The sequence below is a fragment of the Choloepus didactylus genome, chromosome 5 (genome assembly GCF_015220235.1).
Source record: "Choloepus didactylus isolate mChoDid1 chromosome 5, mChoDid1.pri, whole genome shotgun sequence".
NCBI classification, from domain to species: Eukaryota; Metazoa; Chordata; class Mammalia; order Pilosa; family Megalonychidae; genus Choloepus; species Choloepus didactylus.
In genome coordinates this window covers 158,013,614-158,034,516 of record NC_051311.1, presented here as the reverse complement: position 1 = coordinate 158,034,516, position 20,903 = coordinate 158,013,614, and the positions used below count along the sequence as shown (strand labels likewise).

Here is a 20,903-nt window from a genome sequence, read left to right as displayed (position 1 = left end):
ATAGAGCAAGTAAAGCACAAAGTACAGGGCTTGCCACAGTAAGTACTCCATAAATACCCAGCGCTGGTGGGACCGCCACTGTTACTCACCAGTGGAGCAGAGCTGGCCTGCCTCCTCACCTCTCCCCACTAAGCGGCTTCAGGCCCTTCTTGGCCAAAGGCTGAGGCCCTCTGGGTCCCAGGTCACGCACACTCCAGCCTCTGTCCAGGAGGGCACAGGCTGCAGCTCCAGGGCAGAAGTGGCTGTTTCCCCATCCACACTGTCTACCTGAGCTCCTGGGCTTGCTTCCCTTCAAGAGGCTTTTCTCTCTAGTGCTCAACACTGCAGACACAAGAAGTTAAGAAGAGGCTCCTTAAGTGGAACAAAAGCTTCCCAGAGATTCATGCACCTCTCCAACCTCCACTGAATGAAGGGCTACTCAGAAACATGTGCTAAGCTCCCAACACTTCTTGTATAAATACATCTCTTTGCAGGAGCAGACATGGCTCTCTGCACTGCGTTTTGGAGTGATGCTGCAGCCCCACCACAGACTCCGTGACTCTTCGCCACACCCAGGTGGGTGCTAACACTGGGACACCGTGAGGAGCGATGGAAACACAAGGGCTTTAGAGTCATCCAGATCCAAGTCCGTGGCCTGGCCCTGCCTCTAACTGGCTGTGTGACTGGGCAAAATATCTCCTGCTGGCCTCAGTTTCCCCATATAGAAAGTCTCTTCCTTTCAGTATGTAAAAGTGCTGTGAAAATTAAATGTACAGGAAACTTGCTGCAACAAGCCAATATGTGGCTACCTGAAAATCTTAATGGGCTGGGAAAAAAGAGAAACCTGACAAAGCCAGGAACAACCATGAGGCTGAAGCCAGAAAAAAAGTTAAGGCCCTTCCTGATGCAATCTCTTGGGGCCTGACACACAACTGTTAGTCCAACATTATCCCTTTCATCTCAGAGCTTCTCCTTGTCCATCCGTAGTATACAGAGGTTTGTTCCTGACACTTTCTGGTGACACCTTCCAAACAAGTGAGTTAAGACGCTCAAAGGAATCTACTCCAACCCTTGCCACTTCACAAATTCCCTCCGCAATCTACGTTCGTTCATTGATTCACTGACTTTCCACTCATCCATTTACGTCAAACTTTTCTTTAAACTGCCTCCTCAATGTCCTTGCTCTGAGGGTGAAAGTACACAAAGAAGGGAACCAGGGTCTGTCCTTGGGGGCTGATATGAATAAATGCTTATGGCTCAGCCCAGAGAGGGACAGGAACGTGGGATGCCTGGGAAGTGTCTGTTGGGACACCGAGGGATCAAATGATCATCCCTCTCAAGGAGATGATCGTCCCCCTCAAGGAGCTGAAATACAACTCCCTGCAACTATGTCTACTCCTTGTTCTATCCTTTGGTCCAAAGAGAGCAGAAGCCCCTCATCCATGTGTGCTGTTAAGAAATAGTTACCTGGATCCCAGGTCATCTTCACCATTTCCTATTTTCTTCTTTCACTGTTTCCAAGTCATCACACCATCTGGCTGCTCCAGTGGGGATGAGCTCCAGGTTTCCAGGGTCCTTCTTAGAGGGACAGGAGCATCCAACTCAGAACATTTCCAGAAAATCTATTGGTGACATGGTCAAACCAGCTTTTCTGGAAGGGCCATCTTGAACTTCTGACTCAAACAGAATTTTTAATCAACCTAATCCTTCTCTTTCTCACATGCAGCCAAACAACCACATCTGTCCTTCACTTGAAGCATTTCAAGTCGCATGTGCCGAGCTTCATTTTTCAACCATCTTGAATGGAATCCTTTTAAGATTTGGACCATCGTTCTAGCTTGTTGAGCCCTTTTTGGGTACCAGTTCTTATAACCCATCGATGACAACTACCATGCCAGGCAATAATTAACACATGATCCCACCTTGCAAGGGGCCCACCCATGGTCTTTGTGTTTTCATCTGAACCGAGGGTGTGTCTGCAGGCCAAAATCTGCAACACAGGGAGCCAGCCTGTCTCTAGGAACTGGAGCTGTGGCAGGTGGACTCACTCACCCAACCAGCATGTCCCCTAACAGCAGGCAATGCTGAGCTCCCTCCTATTACCTGGAACATCAGTCCAATCCCAAAGTTACCCCTGTGTCTCCTCTTGCCCCCCTCCACACCTTTCACAGGAGCCAGGGCCCACCCTGAGGGGCCATACCCTCAGCACAGCTCTATCCAGAGAAGACAGTTACACTCTCAACTTGGAAGCCCCAGCCAGAAAGGCAGTGGGCCTGGCTCAGGTCCTACCCTCCCTTCAGCCAAGCACACGGTGCTGCTCCTGCTCGCTCTCCTGTTCTTGGTGTTTGGAGAAGCTCCAGGGGACACCCCCGACTTGTGAAGGCGAGAGGGCAGGGCCACATGCCTTGGATTCCCTGCTGCATCCCTGGCACTGGGCTGGGCACACTGTGGATGCTCATGGGTGCTGTCAGCTAAGTGAATATCTCCATCCACACCCTGCTGAGATCTGGGCAAGCGCCAATACAGAGTTGAGGTTTGACAGGCACTTAGCAAGAAGTGAAGAAGCACCGATGTGACCTGCGCTCATCGGGGCACCGAGGGAGTATTATCAAGGTTCTCCAGGGAAACAGGAGAGATAGTATGTGTGTGTATGTGTAAATGTCATGGGATTTATTATAGGAAGTGGCTCACGTGATCATGGGGACTGGAAAGTTCAAGTTCCAGAGGGCAGGCCAAAAACTGGGAACGCCAATGAAGGTTTCAGTGAATTCCCCAGGAGAAGGAGACTGATGGAAGGAGAGTGAGAAACTCTTCTTTCTTTCTGCTGATATCATTCCTTCAAGGTGAATGAGACTTCTCTCATTGCTAAAGGCAATCTCCTCTGTTGATTACAGATGCAATCAGCCATAGATGCAATCAACTGACTGACTGATGATCTAAATCCACAAAATATCCTCTCAGCAACAATCAGGCCAGTGCTTACGTGACAAGCCAAGGCAACACATGACCTTAACCATCAAAGAGGGTAAAAGGGAACCCCTCCGTGGGCCTCAGTGGAATGGACTCGACAATGGGTCCCATATTCTCCAACCAGAATCCACACCAGGCACTGAAGCTTGGTCTCACGGCTCGGCAATCTTCTTTGATAGACTTCTACCACTCTTATCCCTGTGACATCTTTCTTTCTCAAGTGACTTGCAAAGTAATTAGAAACACCTTCTTTATTTTTACCATGTGAAATCATTTTCCTGATATTGAGTAAGTTGAATAAGTTCCTGATACTGAATAAGTTGAATAAGTTGGTCCACGCTTTAGCCAACTTTCTAGCCCCAGCTCTGGCACATAATAGGGCTCAACAAATAACAGCAGAAGGCAGAGGAGTCAGGAGGGAGGCAGGCCTCAGGCTAATTTAGAGGGCTGCTGGGAACAATGGGGCTGAGGGCTGCTGCTTCTCCCCTGACCATTTCCCTAAAGGATTCCTCCTTCACCCCGCTGGGCCCCATGAGACACCCAGACTTTACAGGGGGTGGCATCGTCCATAGTGACCACAGAGCCACACTGGGGCTGCAGGGGGAGCTCAGACCATATCTGTCTGGAGTCTTGATGATGCAAAACGAACACTGCTTAAAGCAGAGGCTCATCCCCTCACTTCATTTTGCAGAGCTGACATGCCTGCTTCAGTATTTCCCCCAGAGCTACAGAAGCTGGGTCAGGTGGCTGAGATCTGAGGGACAGCCGCGGCATCTTCCCGGGACAGTCGGACACGGTGAGGAACACAGCGACAGGGAGCGGTTGGTTCTCCAGAGCTGGTGTCCGGGTCCTCCAGCGTTTGCCCCACTTGCCTCGTTAGGCAGCCACCAGGGCTCACTGAAAAAGGAAACTCAGAGAGAAAGGCTACTGACTCACCCAAGTGGGAATCTTACAATGTTTCAGAATGCCTTAGCAAAAATGATTTTTTTTTATTCCTTTTCATGGCTGTCTAAATATCGCTTTGCTTTTTCTTCCTCCCTATCCCTTCCTCCAACGTGAGTCCTCTTTCTAGTGAACCTCATGACTAAAGCGGTTCCTGACTGTCTCACTGTTCCCAAGAGGTACGCCTTTTCATATGTTGATTGCGTTCTTTCCAGTGAATGAAGTATGACAGTGACTTTTTAAATATAACCTTAAGACTGTAAGTAAGTAGGAAATTGTAAAATAGCCTTAAAATGTAACCTTCAGAGCTGGAAACAGGCTATAATGGAAGCTGTTATTCTCACAAAGAAGCAAATTGTAAATGTGAAGTCTGAAGCAGTATGTAAAAGTCTGCACCCAGATAGGAATAAAGCCTTTTCATCTCTCTCCCTGAATACCTGGAGGCACCTTTCCCAGGTGTCACCTAGTTCCTGAAGAAAACAGGAAATAACAAATTACTGAAGTTCTCCAAACCTGTTACATGTTAACTAAAATGATTAACTCCTTTTGTCTCTAATGGGTTTAGCCAGTTAAAGAATCACTGGGAGATTGCCCCAAACCTCCCAGATGTAGATGAGCCTTGTTGCATGTTAATTAAATGATTCTCTCTCTTTGTCTCTCAACCTGGGTATAAAACCCAACTGAAGAAACACTTCTGGGAGGCAGATTTGGGAAAGCTTCCCCTGTCTTCCCAGTGACCTAAATAAATCATCTTTTCCTCTTCAGCCTGGTTCAGTGTGACTTCTATTGGCCCCAGTGAGCGACGAACCCAGATTTGGGAAGTACCCCTTCTACAGACTTAGTTTTATGGAAACACAATACATTAAGGACACTTCATCCATTTTTACACCACTTCTGACACCTGTCTGCACACTCATTCCAATGTTACTTCCTCTGACTTTGTATGAAAGGAAAAAGAACATCAGATTTCTCTTTGCCTCAGACGAGTGACAAAGAATGGAACCCAAACACTTCTGCACATCAGCACCTCCCAACATCGTCCAGATTTCGAGAACCTAGCCGGAATCCAGAGGAAGCCTGGCAGTCATTGCCTGCAGTACCAGTGAGCAACACGCTTTTTATGAGCTCACACGGATTAACGTGCCTGTCCAGCAGGTTAAAAATAGGAGAAAAAAGAATTGTGGCTTTGTACAGGTTGTGCTAAGTGCAAAGAATCCTTCCCGCTTTTGCTTACTCCAGGAGGCGTAAGTCTAGTTATCAGAAACTCAGACACCAGGGCAGTGACATCGTAGTGAACTAATTCTGAGCCCAAGAAAAACACACGCAGGCAAAATTCCAGGGTTTCCTTATTCTGCTTACAAAGTCGGACAGTCCCTGGAGCGGATGCCAATTTTCTTTCCAATAGCTGGGAGGGTCAGATGATCTTTTCACGGTCTTATTTTAGGATGGGCAACTTTGTAAACAACCTCAGTGACAAATCCATAGACAGCTTGTCTGGAGTTTTATTTGCAGCAGCAGGTCACCAGGGAGGTAGACATCCCAGATGCACCGCAGCATGTGACTCGGTGCACAAGTCCAGCTAGCGCTGGCCCCTGACAGAGACCGCTGAGCTCACCTTCTAAGTTTTGACAGTGCTATCATGCGGCCTGCTGGGGAGGCAAAGAGGGCCGAACAGGAGCAGCGCTGGGAAGCAGTAGAGTGTTAGAAAAAAGGTCTCTCTCCTAAGGGTGGAAACCCTACACGAGCAGGGAACACTGATTTGCAGAAAGGAAATGTGGTACATCATGCTTGGGAACAACAAAGTGGAGATGATGGGAAGGGAGTAGGGAGCAGACAATGGCTTTCATATCAAGGCAAAGAAACTTGTGAACTATCCTTGTATAAAAGAGACTTGGGGCCCCAAGAAGCACATTAAGCCTAATGGCTATGACTGTGGGCTCTGGATTCTAAAGTCTGGGTCACACCCCAGCTCCACTACCTACAGGGTCACACCTCAGCTCCACCACTTACCCCAGGTCATGCCCCAGCTCCACCATTATACCAGATCATGCCACCTCCACCATCTACATCAGACCAAGCTCCAGCTCCACCACTTACACTGGATCATACCCCAATTCCACCATTTATACCGGATCACGCTCCAGCTCCACCATTTATACCGGATCATGCCCCAACTCCACCATCTACATCAGACCAAGCCCCAGCTCCACCACTTATACTGAATCATACCCAGTTCCACCATTTATACTGGGTCACACCCCAGCTCCACCATTTATACCAGATCATGCCAACTCCACCACCTACATCAGACCAAGCCCCAGCTCCACCACTTACACTAGGTCTTGGTTTCCTCAGCTGCAGAGTGGAAAGACTATTTGTACCCAACTCAAAGGGTGGTTGTGAGGAATCAATGCACTCATACCTATTAACCCCTTAGAATAGTGCCTGGCACACAGAAATTATTCAGTATATCTTAGAAGTTGCTGTTGTTATAGCTGTTAACGCCCTCAGCACCCCACACTAGAGTATAACCATCCCAGCACCAGGCTCGAGTGAGCAGGAGAAGAGGAGGGGCCGGCGTGTGCCTCTGCCCAAGAGCCTGGTGTGTTGACTCAATGGCTATTTGACCTTGTGCAAGGGACATAAACTCTCTGTCCACAAGTTTCCTCACTGGGGACAATGGCTGTATAATATCTACCTCACAGTCCTACTTTAAAGACAAAACGACTATTTGAAAAAAGGGGCTGTCCCTTGGGAAATTCTTCCCCTTGGAGCAGACCACATTCACACAGAAGTACAATATGGAAACACTTCAACACTACTCCAAAGTATACAGTATACTTGTGTATCTTCCCTCACCTGACCTCATTTATCCAGAAGTATCAGATAATGAAGGTGAACCACTGGTAAAAATTTTTCAGAGAACTAAAATTCACCTTTAAGCACTCTTCCTAAAACATATAACTACATCCCTGCCTTAATAATGGGAAATTTGGCCAAGAGAATGCAAAGCTTTGTAAGACAAGCCTAGCAGGTCAGTAAGAAGAGAACCCAAGGGGAAAATCCCATGTTCTCCCTACCTCCTTCCCCAAGTAGCCAGCTGGCACGTCCTGCCAGCCAGGCCACACTCACCTGCTTGGCCGTGGACTGGCTCGGAGGTAGGGAGCCCGGCGTGAGCACAGGGGAGCTCCTGGGGCCACAGAGCTCAGGGAAAGGGTTGGGGATGGCTGGCAGCGAGGAGGTTCTGAACTGCTGATCTTCTTCCTGGAGGCGCCTGGGAGGAAACAGACAACTGCTCGTTAAAAGCTGCCCCGCCCAGACCCTCTCAGGCAACTGGCTTTCTCAGTCATTCCACAGCCCGTGGGACACAGAAGCCTCGGTTCTGTAGTACCGTGTGTGTGCACTCAAATCGCAAAGGGTGCCCGGCATGTGACACGTGGCTGGCATTTGCTCCAAACGCCTAATGCCTAATCGGAGTTTTGCTCAATGAATGCCTGATGTGTGAAAGGCTTTGGGGCTAAGAGCATTTGCATGAGAACAACCATGTTTCAATGACCCTGAAATGAACATTCACTTAACCAAATAAAAATACTTAGGAGAGGCAATATGTGTCCTCATCTGAATTTTCTGTGGAATGGATGCTTACCTATACAAAAAGGTCATGGATACTGAATTCACTGGAAATAAACGCTTCCTGTGTCTTTCCTCTCCAGAGCACAAAAGTCAAAGTTTAAGTCATCTCAAAACACCCTACTGTCACCCACTTAATACCACGGAGAGTCATTTATGAATCCTATACCATCTTTCCCTCATCCCTGGACACTTCTCCCTCCTCCCAAAAATATAAACTCAACTGCCACACAATTAAGCAAAACACACACAGGATGACAAATCAGATGCAATTATGAAAACAGCCGAAAAATCAAGTTCAAAGTCAAAGCAAGAACAGAAGGCCTCCTATGCAACCATTCCTGAGGGTTGCCCCTGGCAACAGCCGTTGCAAGCCTCCTCCATCCTCGTGGGAGGGTTGTCCCTGATCTAGAAATGCCCGCTTTCCAGGACAGAGGGGAGCAGACCAAACCTGCCCCTTAGCATTGCTTAGCATTCCCCACCTGCTCCTGTGTTTCAGTAACCTGCATACACCCTCTGTGGAGGCTGGGTCTCCAAACCGATGTTTTCACAAGTCGACTAAATCGATGATCCATTTGCTTTCTTCAGAGGTTTGCCACCCGCTAGAGAAAAGCACTTTGTGACCACTTCGCTTTTTCTTTTTACCAACTTACCCTGATTTGAAGGGAGGGCCTGTCTTGCATTTTCAAAGGGACCAGGAAATGATACACTGATTTAAAAATACAAGTACTTGCATGGAATGAAGGAAATCAGGGTTGCAAATGTATGAAAGGCATCCCTATAATGGCTTGACAATAGGCCAGAAAGTTAATTTTTACTGTTAACAAATCCTACTCTTCCCATAACAGCTGCTGCCTTGGCGAGGCGTCCAATCCAAATGTCTGACCCTTGTTGAATAGAACAAGAGGAAAATGCAGTCAGTACCACTTTCTGTATGTTGTGCAGCCCACAACCTCTCACCAGTGATGTGAACCCCAAAGAATCAGGAGAATCTTTTGTTTTAACTCATAATGCCAGATGCTGACATTCTCTTAATGTGCTCATTTTCCACAAAGCTTCTCTCTTTATGAGGCTATTCTGAACACTGTACCAAGTCCCATACTGACTTTATAGTCATTCGCGGACAATGCCCAAAGCAAAACTAATGGGCACTGCACAAAGCTGGAGAAAGTTCCCTTTAAAGAGGCCTACTGCCAAAGGATGCCTCCCCTCTACAATTACAAAAGAAAAATTACAGTGAAGAAGGGAGCTAAGGTTTAGGGGAATCAGGGAGTCAGGGACAGGGCCCAGGGTAGAGGATGGCTCGCTCTTACTTCTGCCTTTGCCCAGGAGGTCCCATTTGTCTAGATTAGAACACAGTCACTGCCCTGCTGCTTTCCCCTTAGTCAACTGCTACTTCTTCAATAATCAGCTCCATCATTATCTTGCCTGGGAAGCCTTCCCTATCTTCTCCAAGCTTCTACTCTGTCCTGTAACTGCTCCATCTTAGCTCTCAGAGTATATGACGATTCTTTGAGAGAAACTCGGAAATCCAAATGACATTCCATGATTCACTGGTACAATGCTCAATCCATTTCTTAAATAGGTTCCAGCCCCTCAGCTGCATGTGCACATGGGCTCTGCTGCAATTGAGGTGTGGACCAAGCAACTACATCTCCATGCCTTGGTTTCCTCACTGGGCACTGAGGATAAGCCCTACCACCTACCACATAGGATTGTTGGGATAATCAGTTCACTTGATATCTGAGAAGCTTAGCAGAGCCTTACACACAGTGAGTCCTCAATATGACAATCTGATGCTGGTTTCCCCATTTCTTTGGCTTGGCCATTTGAAGGTAAGAAACAGTACCTATCTGAGAACATCAGTGAGGGGAGACTGGATCCCTCCTGTTGAAACTTAACTCACTGAGAACATCAGTGAGGGGAGACTGGATCCCTCCTGTTGAAACTTAACTCATTTGGGACTTGCTTGCTTCTAAAGCAGACCTGCCCCAGTCCATCTCTTGGAATTTAGCACAGGGAGTCAAGAGGCAGAGCATAAGAAAGCTAGTTAGAATTCGAGGATTAAGGGTCCTGGGCAACTAACTCTGGAGAGGAGCCAGGCTTTCTGGCACCATAGTCCTTGCCCCTGACCCAGCCTTGGGTACCTTCACCTCCCAGGCTGCAATCCTGTCTTCCCAGGGGCAACCATCAGATCCTCAGATCTAGAGAAGCTCCCAAGAGAAAACCAGTCTCTCCCTGCAAACTTAACTCATTAGAAGCTTTGAGCAAGGGGCCGATGCTCTAGAAAGCAAAATGGGACAAATGGTGGGAGAGTGATCGATTCACCATACATGAATGTGACAAAAACCTGGAAAGCCTAAGAGGCAGCAGATCACAACTTGGAATATGCACAGCATCTCTTAAGAAATGGCAGGCTCCCTTTGGGAGCAAGAGGAGTATTTGGGCTGCTTAAGAACCAAGAGGCCAGACCTAAAAGAAACCTCAAAGTTTCCAGAAGCCGGGAGGACCCCAGCAAAAGGAAATGGCATCCTAGGAAGGTCCACTGTTGAGGAAGGGGCAGCCACCAGAATCCCACCTGACAAAGGCTGAAGTGTGGGGGCAAAGATGTACTCCATTAATTCATCACACATCTTCCCACCAGAAAGCCCAGAGGAGAGAGGAGGGAGCAGCGAGAGGTCTTATCTCAACCCCTCACCTCTTCCCACACCATTCCATCCTTACCTAAAAACCCAACAAAGTCAACACCGCCCTGGGGGTGGCGGGCAGAGGGTTCAGGGATTGGACAGTGTCTCAGTAGCTATCCCTGCTTCTCAGCTTGACTTCACAAAGTCTCCACATCTCCCCCTTCAAAACTGCAACCCTGCTGAATTCCCTACCAGCAACCTCCCAAGCACTCAAGGCAAATTCCTTGTCACCCTCAACACTCTCTTTGCCCCTTGTCCTTCCCTTCAAAATTCAACGGCTTACAAAACCCTAGATTCTTCATCAGAAATGGCCCTCAAATTAACCCTCCTCTTAATTCTTGATCAAGACCTCATCATTTCCAGTAAAGATTCCAAATCGGCCTCTGTTGTGCCAACCTTAGTGACCTCCATTCTGTTTCTCCCCAGGCAATTGGAGTTCTCTTGCCAAAACCCCAAATTCAATCTTGTCACTCCCCTGCCTTCCACCTCAGAATGGCAGGGGAAGCCCTTCTGGACCCTGGCCTCAGTCTCTGCTGAGATACTCTCTTCTGCTCTGAAATCTCTTCCGTCATCTATTGGCCCCTATCACCCTTGGCCATCCAATGCAGAGACGTGCCACCTCCCAGGAAACTTCCTCCCTTCCTCAGCAAGTTTCTCTCTGTGCCCCTGTGTGTGTACATGGAGGATGAGTTTCCCACCCTTAACTCTCTGGGAGCTGGGTGGAAGTGCAGATTCTGGAGTGGGGGCCGAAACTTCACATTTGGAACAAGCTCCCAGGGGAAGCCACCGCTGCCACTGCTCCATGGACTACACTTTGGCCTTGGAGCTCTTCTTTGCAAGGCCATTATTTCCTCATTTCCAGGGCACGGATTTTCCTCTGACGGTTCTTCCAACCCTCCACCTAGCACAGTGCCTGGCACACATCAGGTGCTTAATCAAAGTTATTGGGAGTGAACCGGGTACCAAATTCAACCCAAGTGCTGCCATGTTGGATGAGATGCCCACACACTTTCATTCAGTCCGTCACCAAGGCAAAATGAATGAACCTGCCTCCTGATTTTGCTCAAACACCATCGCCACCCTTCAACGCATCTAGCCTGCACAGGGCTGCACCTCTGCCCACAGCTCCTAACTTGGTAGGCTCAGGCAGCATGGCCCCAGGTCCCACCTGACAGCGAGGATGTGCACAGGCTGCGAGCGCTGCACCTTCGGTCGTGGGGACGCCTGTGCCTGGAGGGACTTCGTTCCTGAGCTGGGCAGCTGGCTGCGGCTGTGCTGGCCATTCTGAAGGAGCGGCACCGTCTCGCTCTGCACGCCGCAGGCTGAGTGCACGCTCTCGAAGGACGCGTTCATGTCGTTCACCAGAGCCTCCAAGTCCACGTCATCCTCTGCACCGTGGGAGGCAAAAGCAAAAAAAGGAGACTTAGCAATAGCAGGGGACATGCACCTAGATGTGCACCTTGGAGGTCAGAGGTGGAAGAGCAAAGCTGAGATACATATAAATTGGTGTAAGGAACAGTATTATTATATTTATTAATATTCCAGACGTAATACAATAACTATATGCCAACTATACTTCTCCCTGACTCTGCAGGAGACACCTTTTGTAGTATCTGTTTGGTTCCTGTTGAGAACTGAATCACGAACCCCACTAAGGACACATTCAAGTCTTAATCTGTGTTCCTGTCGGTGCAAACCCACTTGTAAACAGGACCTCTGAAGACGATATTATTGGATAAGGTGGGCCTTAATTCATAGCACTGGAGGCCTCGTAAAGAAAAGAAATTCGGACATGGTCAACCGGAAGTCATCAAAAACCAGAAGAGTGGACAGACCTAAGAGGAGAGCCAGAGTGCCATATGACAGAGGACTGCCACAGCCAGGACACTACCGACCCCGGGAGAAAGCACAGCCTTGCCAACATCTTGATTTTGGACTTCTAGCCTTTGAAACCATGAGACAGGAAACCATTGTTGTTTAAACCAACTCACTGTGTGCTATTTGTCATAGCAGCCCTGGCAAATTGAGCTCCCATGCCCTCCTTTAATATCCCTTCCCTCCTGTCCCTGCTGCCACTAGACTCCCCACCCATCCATGGGATGGACTGCACAAAGCCATGTTTGCCTAACAGGACACCGACGGCCGGACACAGCTGACTGCATCATATGCAGAAATGGATCTTACTTAGGCCAATCGGGACTCTCTCTTCTCTGGGATTCTAGAAGCGAGGCAAAGAGGCAGGGGCAGGACAGCACCCAATGCTGACATCGCTCCTGGCCCCCAAGAGCCACCAAGATGGCTCCACGGTGGCTCACCGGTAGCTCCTGCTAACACACACGCCTGGGGACCTTCAGGTGCCCGTCCTCTGAGCTCACCAGGTCTGAATGCTGGAGAAAGGCAGTCTTCACAGAAAAAAGGATGAAGCAGGTGCAGAGACAGAAGCAACGACGGCACAGAAGGGGGAAGGAAAGAAAACACACATGGAGATGGAAAGCTGCCATCTAGCACAGAAGGACCCCTGTGCACACACAGAGAACCCCACGCACACTCGGAGACACGGGCAAGAGAGGAGAGGAGCAAAGCAGGGTGTCCACACCTGGGAAGGTGCAGCCAGCTCCCACCGCCCAGTGGGGCCCACAGCTCTGCTCCTTTCCAAGGCCTGGCTGTCTCCTGCTGGGAGAGCTCCTTGGAACAGTCTTCCCCCTCAGAACGATGTTGCCGTGGGTGGTGGTGTACTTAAATTCATTTGAGTTAGTCTGTGTTATCTGTAACCTAATATGTTCTATTAATACTTGACCCCCCCCCTTTGCTGCCTTTTCAGATGTGTCATTTCTTAACAACATGTCAAGTAATGACTGAGGCTTCCTGTAATGTAGCACTTAGCAATTCACACAATTTATCATCTCCTCCGCTGCTGGAGTAGCCCCTACTGACAGCCATTCAAACATACAAGGGACTTAGGGTCAGAGGGCAAGACCCTAGCCCTCCGGAAGGCTCTGGAGATCCTAATGGGGGAGGGGGAGGGGGAGGAGGGGGTGGGGACAAGCAGAAGCCAAAGCTGCTGAGAGCTGCTGCATGGGAGGGGGAGGAGGGAATGGACTGGTTTGCAGGGACCCTCAACCAGCCAGGGAGCTGACCCAGCCTGTTCCCACTGGCTGGGGTCCAAGGCGAGTGTTCAGCCTTTCTAACTCTTGATTTCTGTATCTCTAACACGGAATTAATAGTACCGGCCTCCTAGGGTTGTTGTGCATTTAAGCTAGTTATTATCTGCTTTATTGCAGAACCTGGCACAGTGGAAGCCCTAGCAAGATGTTATTCACTGTGAGAGCTCTATTTCATTTATTCCTTACAAAATAATATTAAGTGGTCACTACTGACCTGGCTTTTCAGCTGAGGAAACAGGCCTAGGGAAACCAGGTAGCTTACCCAAGATCACACAAGCTGTAAGGACAAAACCCTGAAAGGGAAGGTAAGTTTTGCAGCTGACTCTTTGACCTCACTAGGTACATGCTGAAAAAATGGGCACACAGATCTTTCTGGAACACCTTGCCCTCCCTGCTTCTCCTGTTCCCCACACAAAAGTCTCAGGTGGACTTTGTTTCAGCTTTCCTTGTCTTTCAAGGCTAAAGGGCAGAATGAAATAAAATAATAAAGATGATGACAAAAACCAGCCTGAAGAAAGGCACTGTTCTGGTTTGCTAATGCTGCCATTTTGCAGAACACAAGAAACTGCCTGCCTTTTATAAAGGGGGTTATCTGGTTACAAAGTTAACAGTCCTAAGGCCATAAAAGTGTCCAGACAAAGGTATCAACAACAGGGTACCTTCACTGGAGGATGGCCAATGGCATCCAAAAAACCTCTGTTAGCTGGGAAGGCACGTGGCTGGCGTCTGCTTGCTCCCAGGCTGCATTTCAAAATGGTGTTCTCCAAAATGTCAGCAACAGCTTTCAACAGCCGTCTTCTAAATGTCTCTCCTAAGCTGCCGCTTCACTTAGCTCTTCTGTCTGAGCTCTTATAGGGCTTAGGTAAAACTAATCAAGACCCATGCTGTATGGGCGGGGCCACACCTCCATGGAAATTATCTAATCAAAGGTATTACCCACAACTGGGTGGATCACATCTCCATGGAAACAGCTGATTCCAACCTAATCAATACAAATACGTCAGCCCCCACAAGACTGCATCAAAGAACATGGAGTTTTAGGGGACAGAATACGACGGGAAGACGCAGACAGAAGCAGAAAGGCCTCCTCTGGCTTCTCCTTTACCCTCCAGTTAATGGTGCTGGGAAGAGGGGATCTGGGGAAGGCGTGGGATGGGAGGGGAGAGGACAGACAGGAGACAAGCAGGCCTGCTAGGTGCAGCCGCTGCTGCAGTGGAGCCGAGGCCACATGCTGGAGATGTGGAGGGGACAGGTATTAGATGGGGCAGGGAGCCGAGAAAGATGGGGAAGTGCAGGTGGGCCCAAAGCACCCCAAAGTGAGCAAAATCAGCCTACAGGTGAGGGCTGATTTGAAAAAGACCAACCCAGAGTTGGCAGGGCTGGTAAGGCCGCAAACAGGGCCCTGCATTGCTGAGGCCAGTGTAAGCTGTGAGGAAGAAGAAAAATGCTGCTATAGCTAAGTTAAAAGTGGTCAAATATTAATCCAGGGGCCAGATAGTAAATGGACAAAAGTGCTGAATTGGTAATTAATAATAACCATATAATCAGTAATTAATCTATCACAAGGGGCCTGACTCAGTCAGCAGGGCAGAACTCCTGCTCACAGTCTGAGAAGAGGGATAAGTGTGGAAGCGCTGGTTGACAGCAAATCAAGACCTCTGGAGGAAGCTTAATCATGCCTGTCCCTAGACGGCTGTGGGGTCTTAGACAAGTCCTCATCCGAGAACTGAGAGAGCAACAATTGTCAACAATAAGAACTGTACAAAGGGGCTGCCCAAAGAAAGCCAGCCGCTAAATAAGGGACTTCAGAGTATTTACCTTATGAGGATATGTAAGTTATACTGGTATTCACACATCTGGGGCCCCTGGAAAAGTTCTAGAACATATCCATCATGGAAGGCATGCATCTACTATATTCATATTTCACACAAATGTGATAGTCGCTTAATTCAAGCTCTGTAAAACAATTAAGTACGCATGCCACTCATCATACCAACAACTCAATATTTCTATCTTAATGGACCATTGAAGGATCAATACTGAGTGGAACTCAAAGTTCACTGTAGTTATAAAGTCAATCTTCGGGAATGTACAATGTTGGCCTCAATGTGTGCTGAGAGAACACACCACTGGATTCAATGGTTCTTCATAGAGCAGTATTCCTACTTATTATAAAAGGGGAAACTCTCATTAAGACGACCACTACCCTCATCGCTTTCATCCTGCTGATGACCCCCTTGCCGCCAGTCCTCTCCCAGAACCCCAGCAGAAAGGGAATGCTTATAAACGGAGTTCCAGCTCAGCAAAGGTGGATGGGTGTGTGAGAACATTTCAGCCTATGGAGGTCACCAGCCTGCTGACTGTGTTCACTTTCACTCTGATTTTCCTTCCTCTATTTCCTTCCTCTGTGAGTCTCTGAGATTGGTGGTGGGTTTCAGGAGTGTAGTAAGAAGAGACAGAGCAACTTGCTCAGACTTTAGGGAATCTGTGTAACGCCATTCTAGCTCTCTGACAGATTTCTCTTATTTTCCTAAGCATTTCCGAAAGCCCTTAGCTGCACTCGAAGCAGCCCCTGGATCTCCTGTCCTTCTATGATTCTTTCTCTCGGTCAACCAGGGCAACCTCTCTCCACAGTCAGGCAACTGTGGTTTCAGGAAGGCAGAGAAATTTTGGTATTACTTAAAGTAAACATACAGATAAACTGGATGCTACAATATAAATGCAATACACACCCTCAACATGTTTTAACTCTCTTCTGATGTGGGTTATTTCTAAAACTACTACTACTTTAAAACATTTAATTGTGAGTTTGTTATAAAAGGGGGGGGGCAGGTTAATCTAAGAACATTCACTTAATAGGTTGTAATTTTCATAAATTGCATCCAACTACTATATCTGGATATTTCAAACCTGCATACTCTCCACAGCCATTAGAGCAAAATTAACTTTTTCAAGAAGCTAAAAATGTCCTGCTTCTAGAACAAAGTTAAAAGTTTCCCATGGAGTCAATTAACTATTTTATATGTTAAGACAATAAAATCACTTAAGGTTATCTGAATTTATTTAAACTTAGTTATATTCTAATGAGGACCAATAATGGAATCTCCCCAACAGGGTTTTTAAAGGACTGATTCTAAGGAAGACACTTCCTCATAACCTATACCAAGTTTTTCTAAACAATTGCTACATTAAGATGTTGCTACAACTACATTCAATTCTTGCAAACCTTCCATATGGCTTATGTCCTGTGAGCCACTCTGTCACGGTGAGGACTCCCTGAGTCACTTCTACGCCTGCAGCTAACTGCTAAATTCTTTCCTAGTTCCAGGAGCCCCTGTGGACCCATAATCACCCATCTGTGAAACCTCCCTGCAGGGTAATCTAAGTGGGAGAATCCAATAAACCAAGCATTAACAAGACAGATGCTTCTGGAAATGAGTGTTAAGATTAAGTGTCTATTCAATGCCTACTTGGTGCCCAAATATTTTCTCCGAGACTGCAGCCAGGAAAGGAGTTTGGAAGGTAAAGAAAGGGAGAACAATTTTATATCTAAAATTTTACTTGGCATTGATTTATAAATATTTATTTGCTGCACAAACATGGGTCAAAGAACATGGCTGGGTTTTTAATAAATAACTCAATCCAAAGCTGGGCCACTGACAATGTCTCAAATTCACACCTGCAAATGATTGTCATTTGCAAATTAAAGATCGTTTAGTACTAAAACATATATATAATTTCTGCAAAGCAAATTTGCATTTGGATCATAAATTATTGAGAGCAAATGTCTTCTGGAAACTAAATGGGATGTGCTGACCAGGAAAAAGCCAGAAACCAAATACCAGGCCACGGCAAGAAGGAGGAATAAATTAACAGAGGAGGATCTGATTTAACTTCCAGGCAGCCACACCTTAACTCCGAACTGTCAATATACTACTTAGTTTACAGCACCATCTAGTGTCTTCTTTATATTAATTGGCTATTAAAGGCGACATCAGATACACTTTAAAAAATTAATTCAGCATCTTAAAGAAATACTAATTAACTGTGTTTTTCTACATTCCTTAGTGCCCTTTCTTAACAGTCCCATGTAAGCATCTGTGGATATGCCCTGTTTTCTCCATTATCACTTTTCATTCCATTTTTATACTTAGGGTGTTCCCTGTTGAGTGATGAACCACTTGGGAGCAGGTTGTGGGAGGCACGCTTAACATGCTGAAACCCCGGGGAGCGACAGATGATCAAGTAAGAAAAGATTCAGTACCCAAGAAGGAAAAAATAACTGGTGCTACACATAAAGTTCCCAAATACACAGACACAGGCCAAAAATTTTCACCTGTTTCTGTTTGCAAAAGAACTAAAAAGCCCAGCCTGCAAAAGTGTTTTCAACCTAGACATATTTACTTGGCAAGCAATTTTGGTTGACATCTAAGTAATCAAATGTTTGTGGAAATATAACTTAACATTGTACTGAAATACCTTTTTACACATCAATTTATTTTCTACTGTCATGTATTCTAATCACATATTTTTAATCTTCAGTCTGTAGAGTTGTTTTGACATAAGTAAGCAGAATACGAAAATCAGGTGTTATTCTATAGAGTTATTCTTCTCTATTTAATTGACAGTGTTTATTTAAAGATATTCAGCAAAAATAAAGGGAAATCACCTAACCACAACTCTACACAAAACACAAATTCAAATTCCAAATCATGTTATGGAAAAAAAAAATGGAATCAATGCTTTATTTCAGTGGTCATTACAGGCAGGCAGGATTTGAAGAAATAAATAAAAACCCTAGAATTCATCTCTCCAATATATACATATAAACACTCACATATACAGCATAGAATTTACATTTTCATCACTCCTGCCTTCTTAGCATACACTGAAGGATTTGTTCCCAACCTTCGTCGAAATGACATCCTTTCCTCTCCACCCAACTCACACAGACAATAGTAACTGCCATTTTCAGTAGCTATTAGTTGAGAAAATAAAGATCGACAAACTGATGAATTGAACAATTTTTAAGAATCTGTGTTTTTTTCAGTACAACCATATACTCTACCCTACCCTATATTTATGGGGCAGTTCTCTGGCTCTCATCAGTACTTGTTGCATAAGCAGTCCCACAAACCCCCAAGCCACACCTGGGATCCAGAGGACCCATGGCGGGAATCACCCATAAAAAGCATCTTCAGTATTGACAGCTGGAGACATCAAAGTGGGCAAAAATCAATCCACATCCTGGGTGCAATATGGTGAGACAAAGCTAAACTCCAGCCTGTCTTCTCAACTTGCTTAGAAAAGGCCAATCTGTTGGAAGCTCTGTATTAACAGGTGGTATCTATTTTTGTTCTTTTTCTTGGAATGCTTTTCCCTTTTCTAATACAAATAAAGGCCCGTGCTTTCAGGAAGACTGTGACTGTATTCAGTCATACATCCAGGTCCCTGAAAGCTCAGGCCATTTTTCCTGTCATTTTGGAACTCCACCTGGAGCCCCTCCAAGAGCATTCCCTCTGAAGTTACACAGCTTGTTTATGTTTCAGGATCCCCTAAACAAGCTTTGTGGACGATACAGAATCTGTGAGACCTCTGGTTCTCTGCTTCATGAGTGTATAGCTGTGCTCCTTAATGCTACATTTAGATATCTACATTCTTTCTAAATGAAGTACCATCCCCTGTGATTATTTAAGTACAGTTATAGCTGCTACTTAGATTGAGAGCCATCAAGAAGTGACTTAGAATCAAACACTTGTCCACAAATACGCAAATGATAAACAATGAGGTGCTGTTCAGTGGATGCCTGGTTAGGTCTGAAAAGCTTCTAGGACCCCTGGATTTGCCAAGGAACCTGGCCTCCATCCCAAGCACAGTCTGATTTTAGACAGGTTCCTGCCCTTAGGCCATCTTTTGGTCCAGCGCTGAGGTGAGATGCTTTGAAACACCCTCAGAAGCTGCTGAGACCTCCTTGCTCTTTGTGTTTCCTTGCACACAAGAGGTTTCAACGATGCATGGGGATATGTCAACAGTTTAGAAATGAGCTGCTAAAATTAAATCTTCCCAACCCCTCAAATCAGAAATTATTCAGTTATATCCCAGGTTTATTAGTCCCCCTTGCATGTTTACACACAGACCATCATAAAAGGATTAACAAGATGGTCTGTGCATCTGAATGTATTCAAGTTCATGTGACTCTTTGGAAACTTGAAAGCAAACATTTGATGTGTTTTATGGAAGTTCCTATTTGCACTTTGAATCTGCTTCACGGAGCACAGCAACTTTTCTATCTGTGTCTATGCGGTGTCATTTCCCTGTTTAACCCCGTGTCTGTCCTCCTGCCGGGAGTGAGGTGAGGGGCCTTTTGCGTCTGGCAGCACAGAACACCATTCAGAGTCTGGGCGAGCCGAGTACTTCGGCAGTGTCAACAGAGACACTCAACGATTTGCAAAACTCTCGTGCCAGCCCTGGTCATAGAGCAAGACTTCAACGTAGGGACAACTTCTTGTTGCTCCATACTGAGAGCCATAACAAGTTTGAGGACTAGAAATGGGTCTTAGAAATTAAGAGGTGAAAAGTCCAGATTTCACTGGGTCAAAGTGAGGCCCGGAGAAGTAGGAATTCTGTGAGCTGGTGGCCTTGCTGAGGTGTCCTAATACCCAGATTCCATTTCCCATTGCCAAGCAGCCAAAAGCTTCATGGAGCATAATGACAGCCATAAATAGCTACAATTACCCAATGCTTGCCACGTGTCCCCCGAATACACTTTTATTGTTTAGTTTAATTGTTAAAATAATTATTTGAGACAGATATTATTATTACATCCATTGTGGTATACTGGATCATGTACCTGAATAAAGACGTGTTCTTCTTCATCTTAATCTGGGTACCTATGGGTGCAAACCCAGTAAACAGGACCTTCTGAAGATGTTATCAGGTAAGGTGTGAACTCATCAGTGAATAGGATCTTCAAAGACCCTATTCATTTGGGGTCCAGTGAACCAGGGGGAGATTCTAATCAATATTACTGGAGGGTTTAAATAAAGAAGCCAGGAGTTAGAAAAAGCCACAGGAGGAACCGAAGGACATCACCATGTAATGGGGGTGGTGATGCAAGTTAAGGAGCTCCAAGGATGATGAGGAACCATCACCCCAACACTACAGACTCCAAGAGAAAGCTTGGCCTGGCTGGCACCCGTATTAGGGCCTTCTGACCTTTAAAACAGTGCCAGTTGTTTTCATTGTGTCGTATTTGTCATAGCAGCCCTGGCAAACTAAGACATCCATTTAGCAGTTAAAAAAAAAAACAACTCATGTTTCATAGGATCAGGGTCACAGAGCTGAAGGTAGCAAAGCCAGGATTAGAACTCTGAATTCTGTAACACTTTCACTACACTAAATCACCTCTTGGATTCCTACCACATTTTTCTTTCAAGAAGGTCAAGCTGCTTATACCGACCCGCTGTGAGACAGGTGTGCAGAGAACACCAGGGCTTCTGTAACTGGGCTTGATGAGGATGCTTTCCATGAC

General features: G+C 46.4%; 1 protein-coding gene across 3 annotated transcripts in view; it reads right to left on the bottom strand.

The window, feature by feature from the left end:
• Positions 1 to 20,903, bottom strand: part of GRB10 (growth factor receptor bound protein 10) — a 221,562-nt gene that overhangs the window by 71,945 nt on the left and 128,714 nt on the right. For all 3 annotated transcript variants that reach the window (XM_037837172.1, XM_037837173.1, XM_037837175.1), the window contains 2 exons: positions 11,377 to 11,596; positions 7,024 to 7,165 (listed from right to left, as the gene is read on the bottom strand). In XM_037837172.1, the coding sequence (XP_037693100.1) occupies positions 7,024 to 7,165; positions 11,377 to 11,596 (362 nt within the window). The remainder of the gene's footprint in view (positions 1 to 7,023; positions 7,166 to 11,376; positions 11,597 to 20,903) is intronic.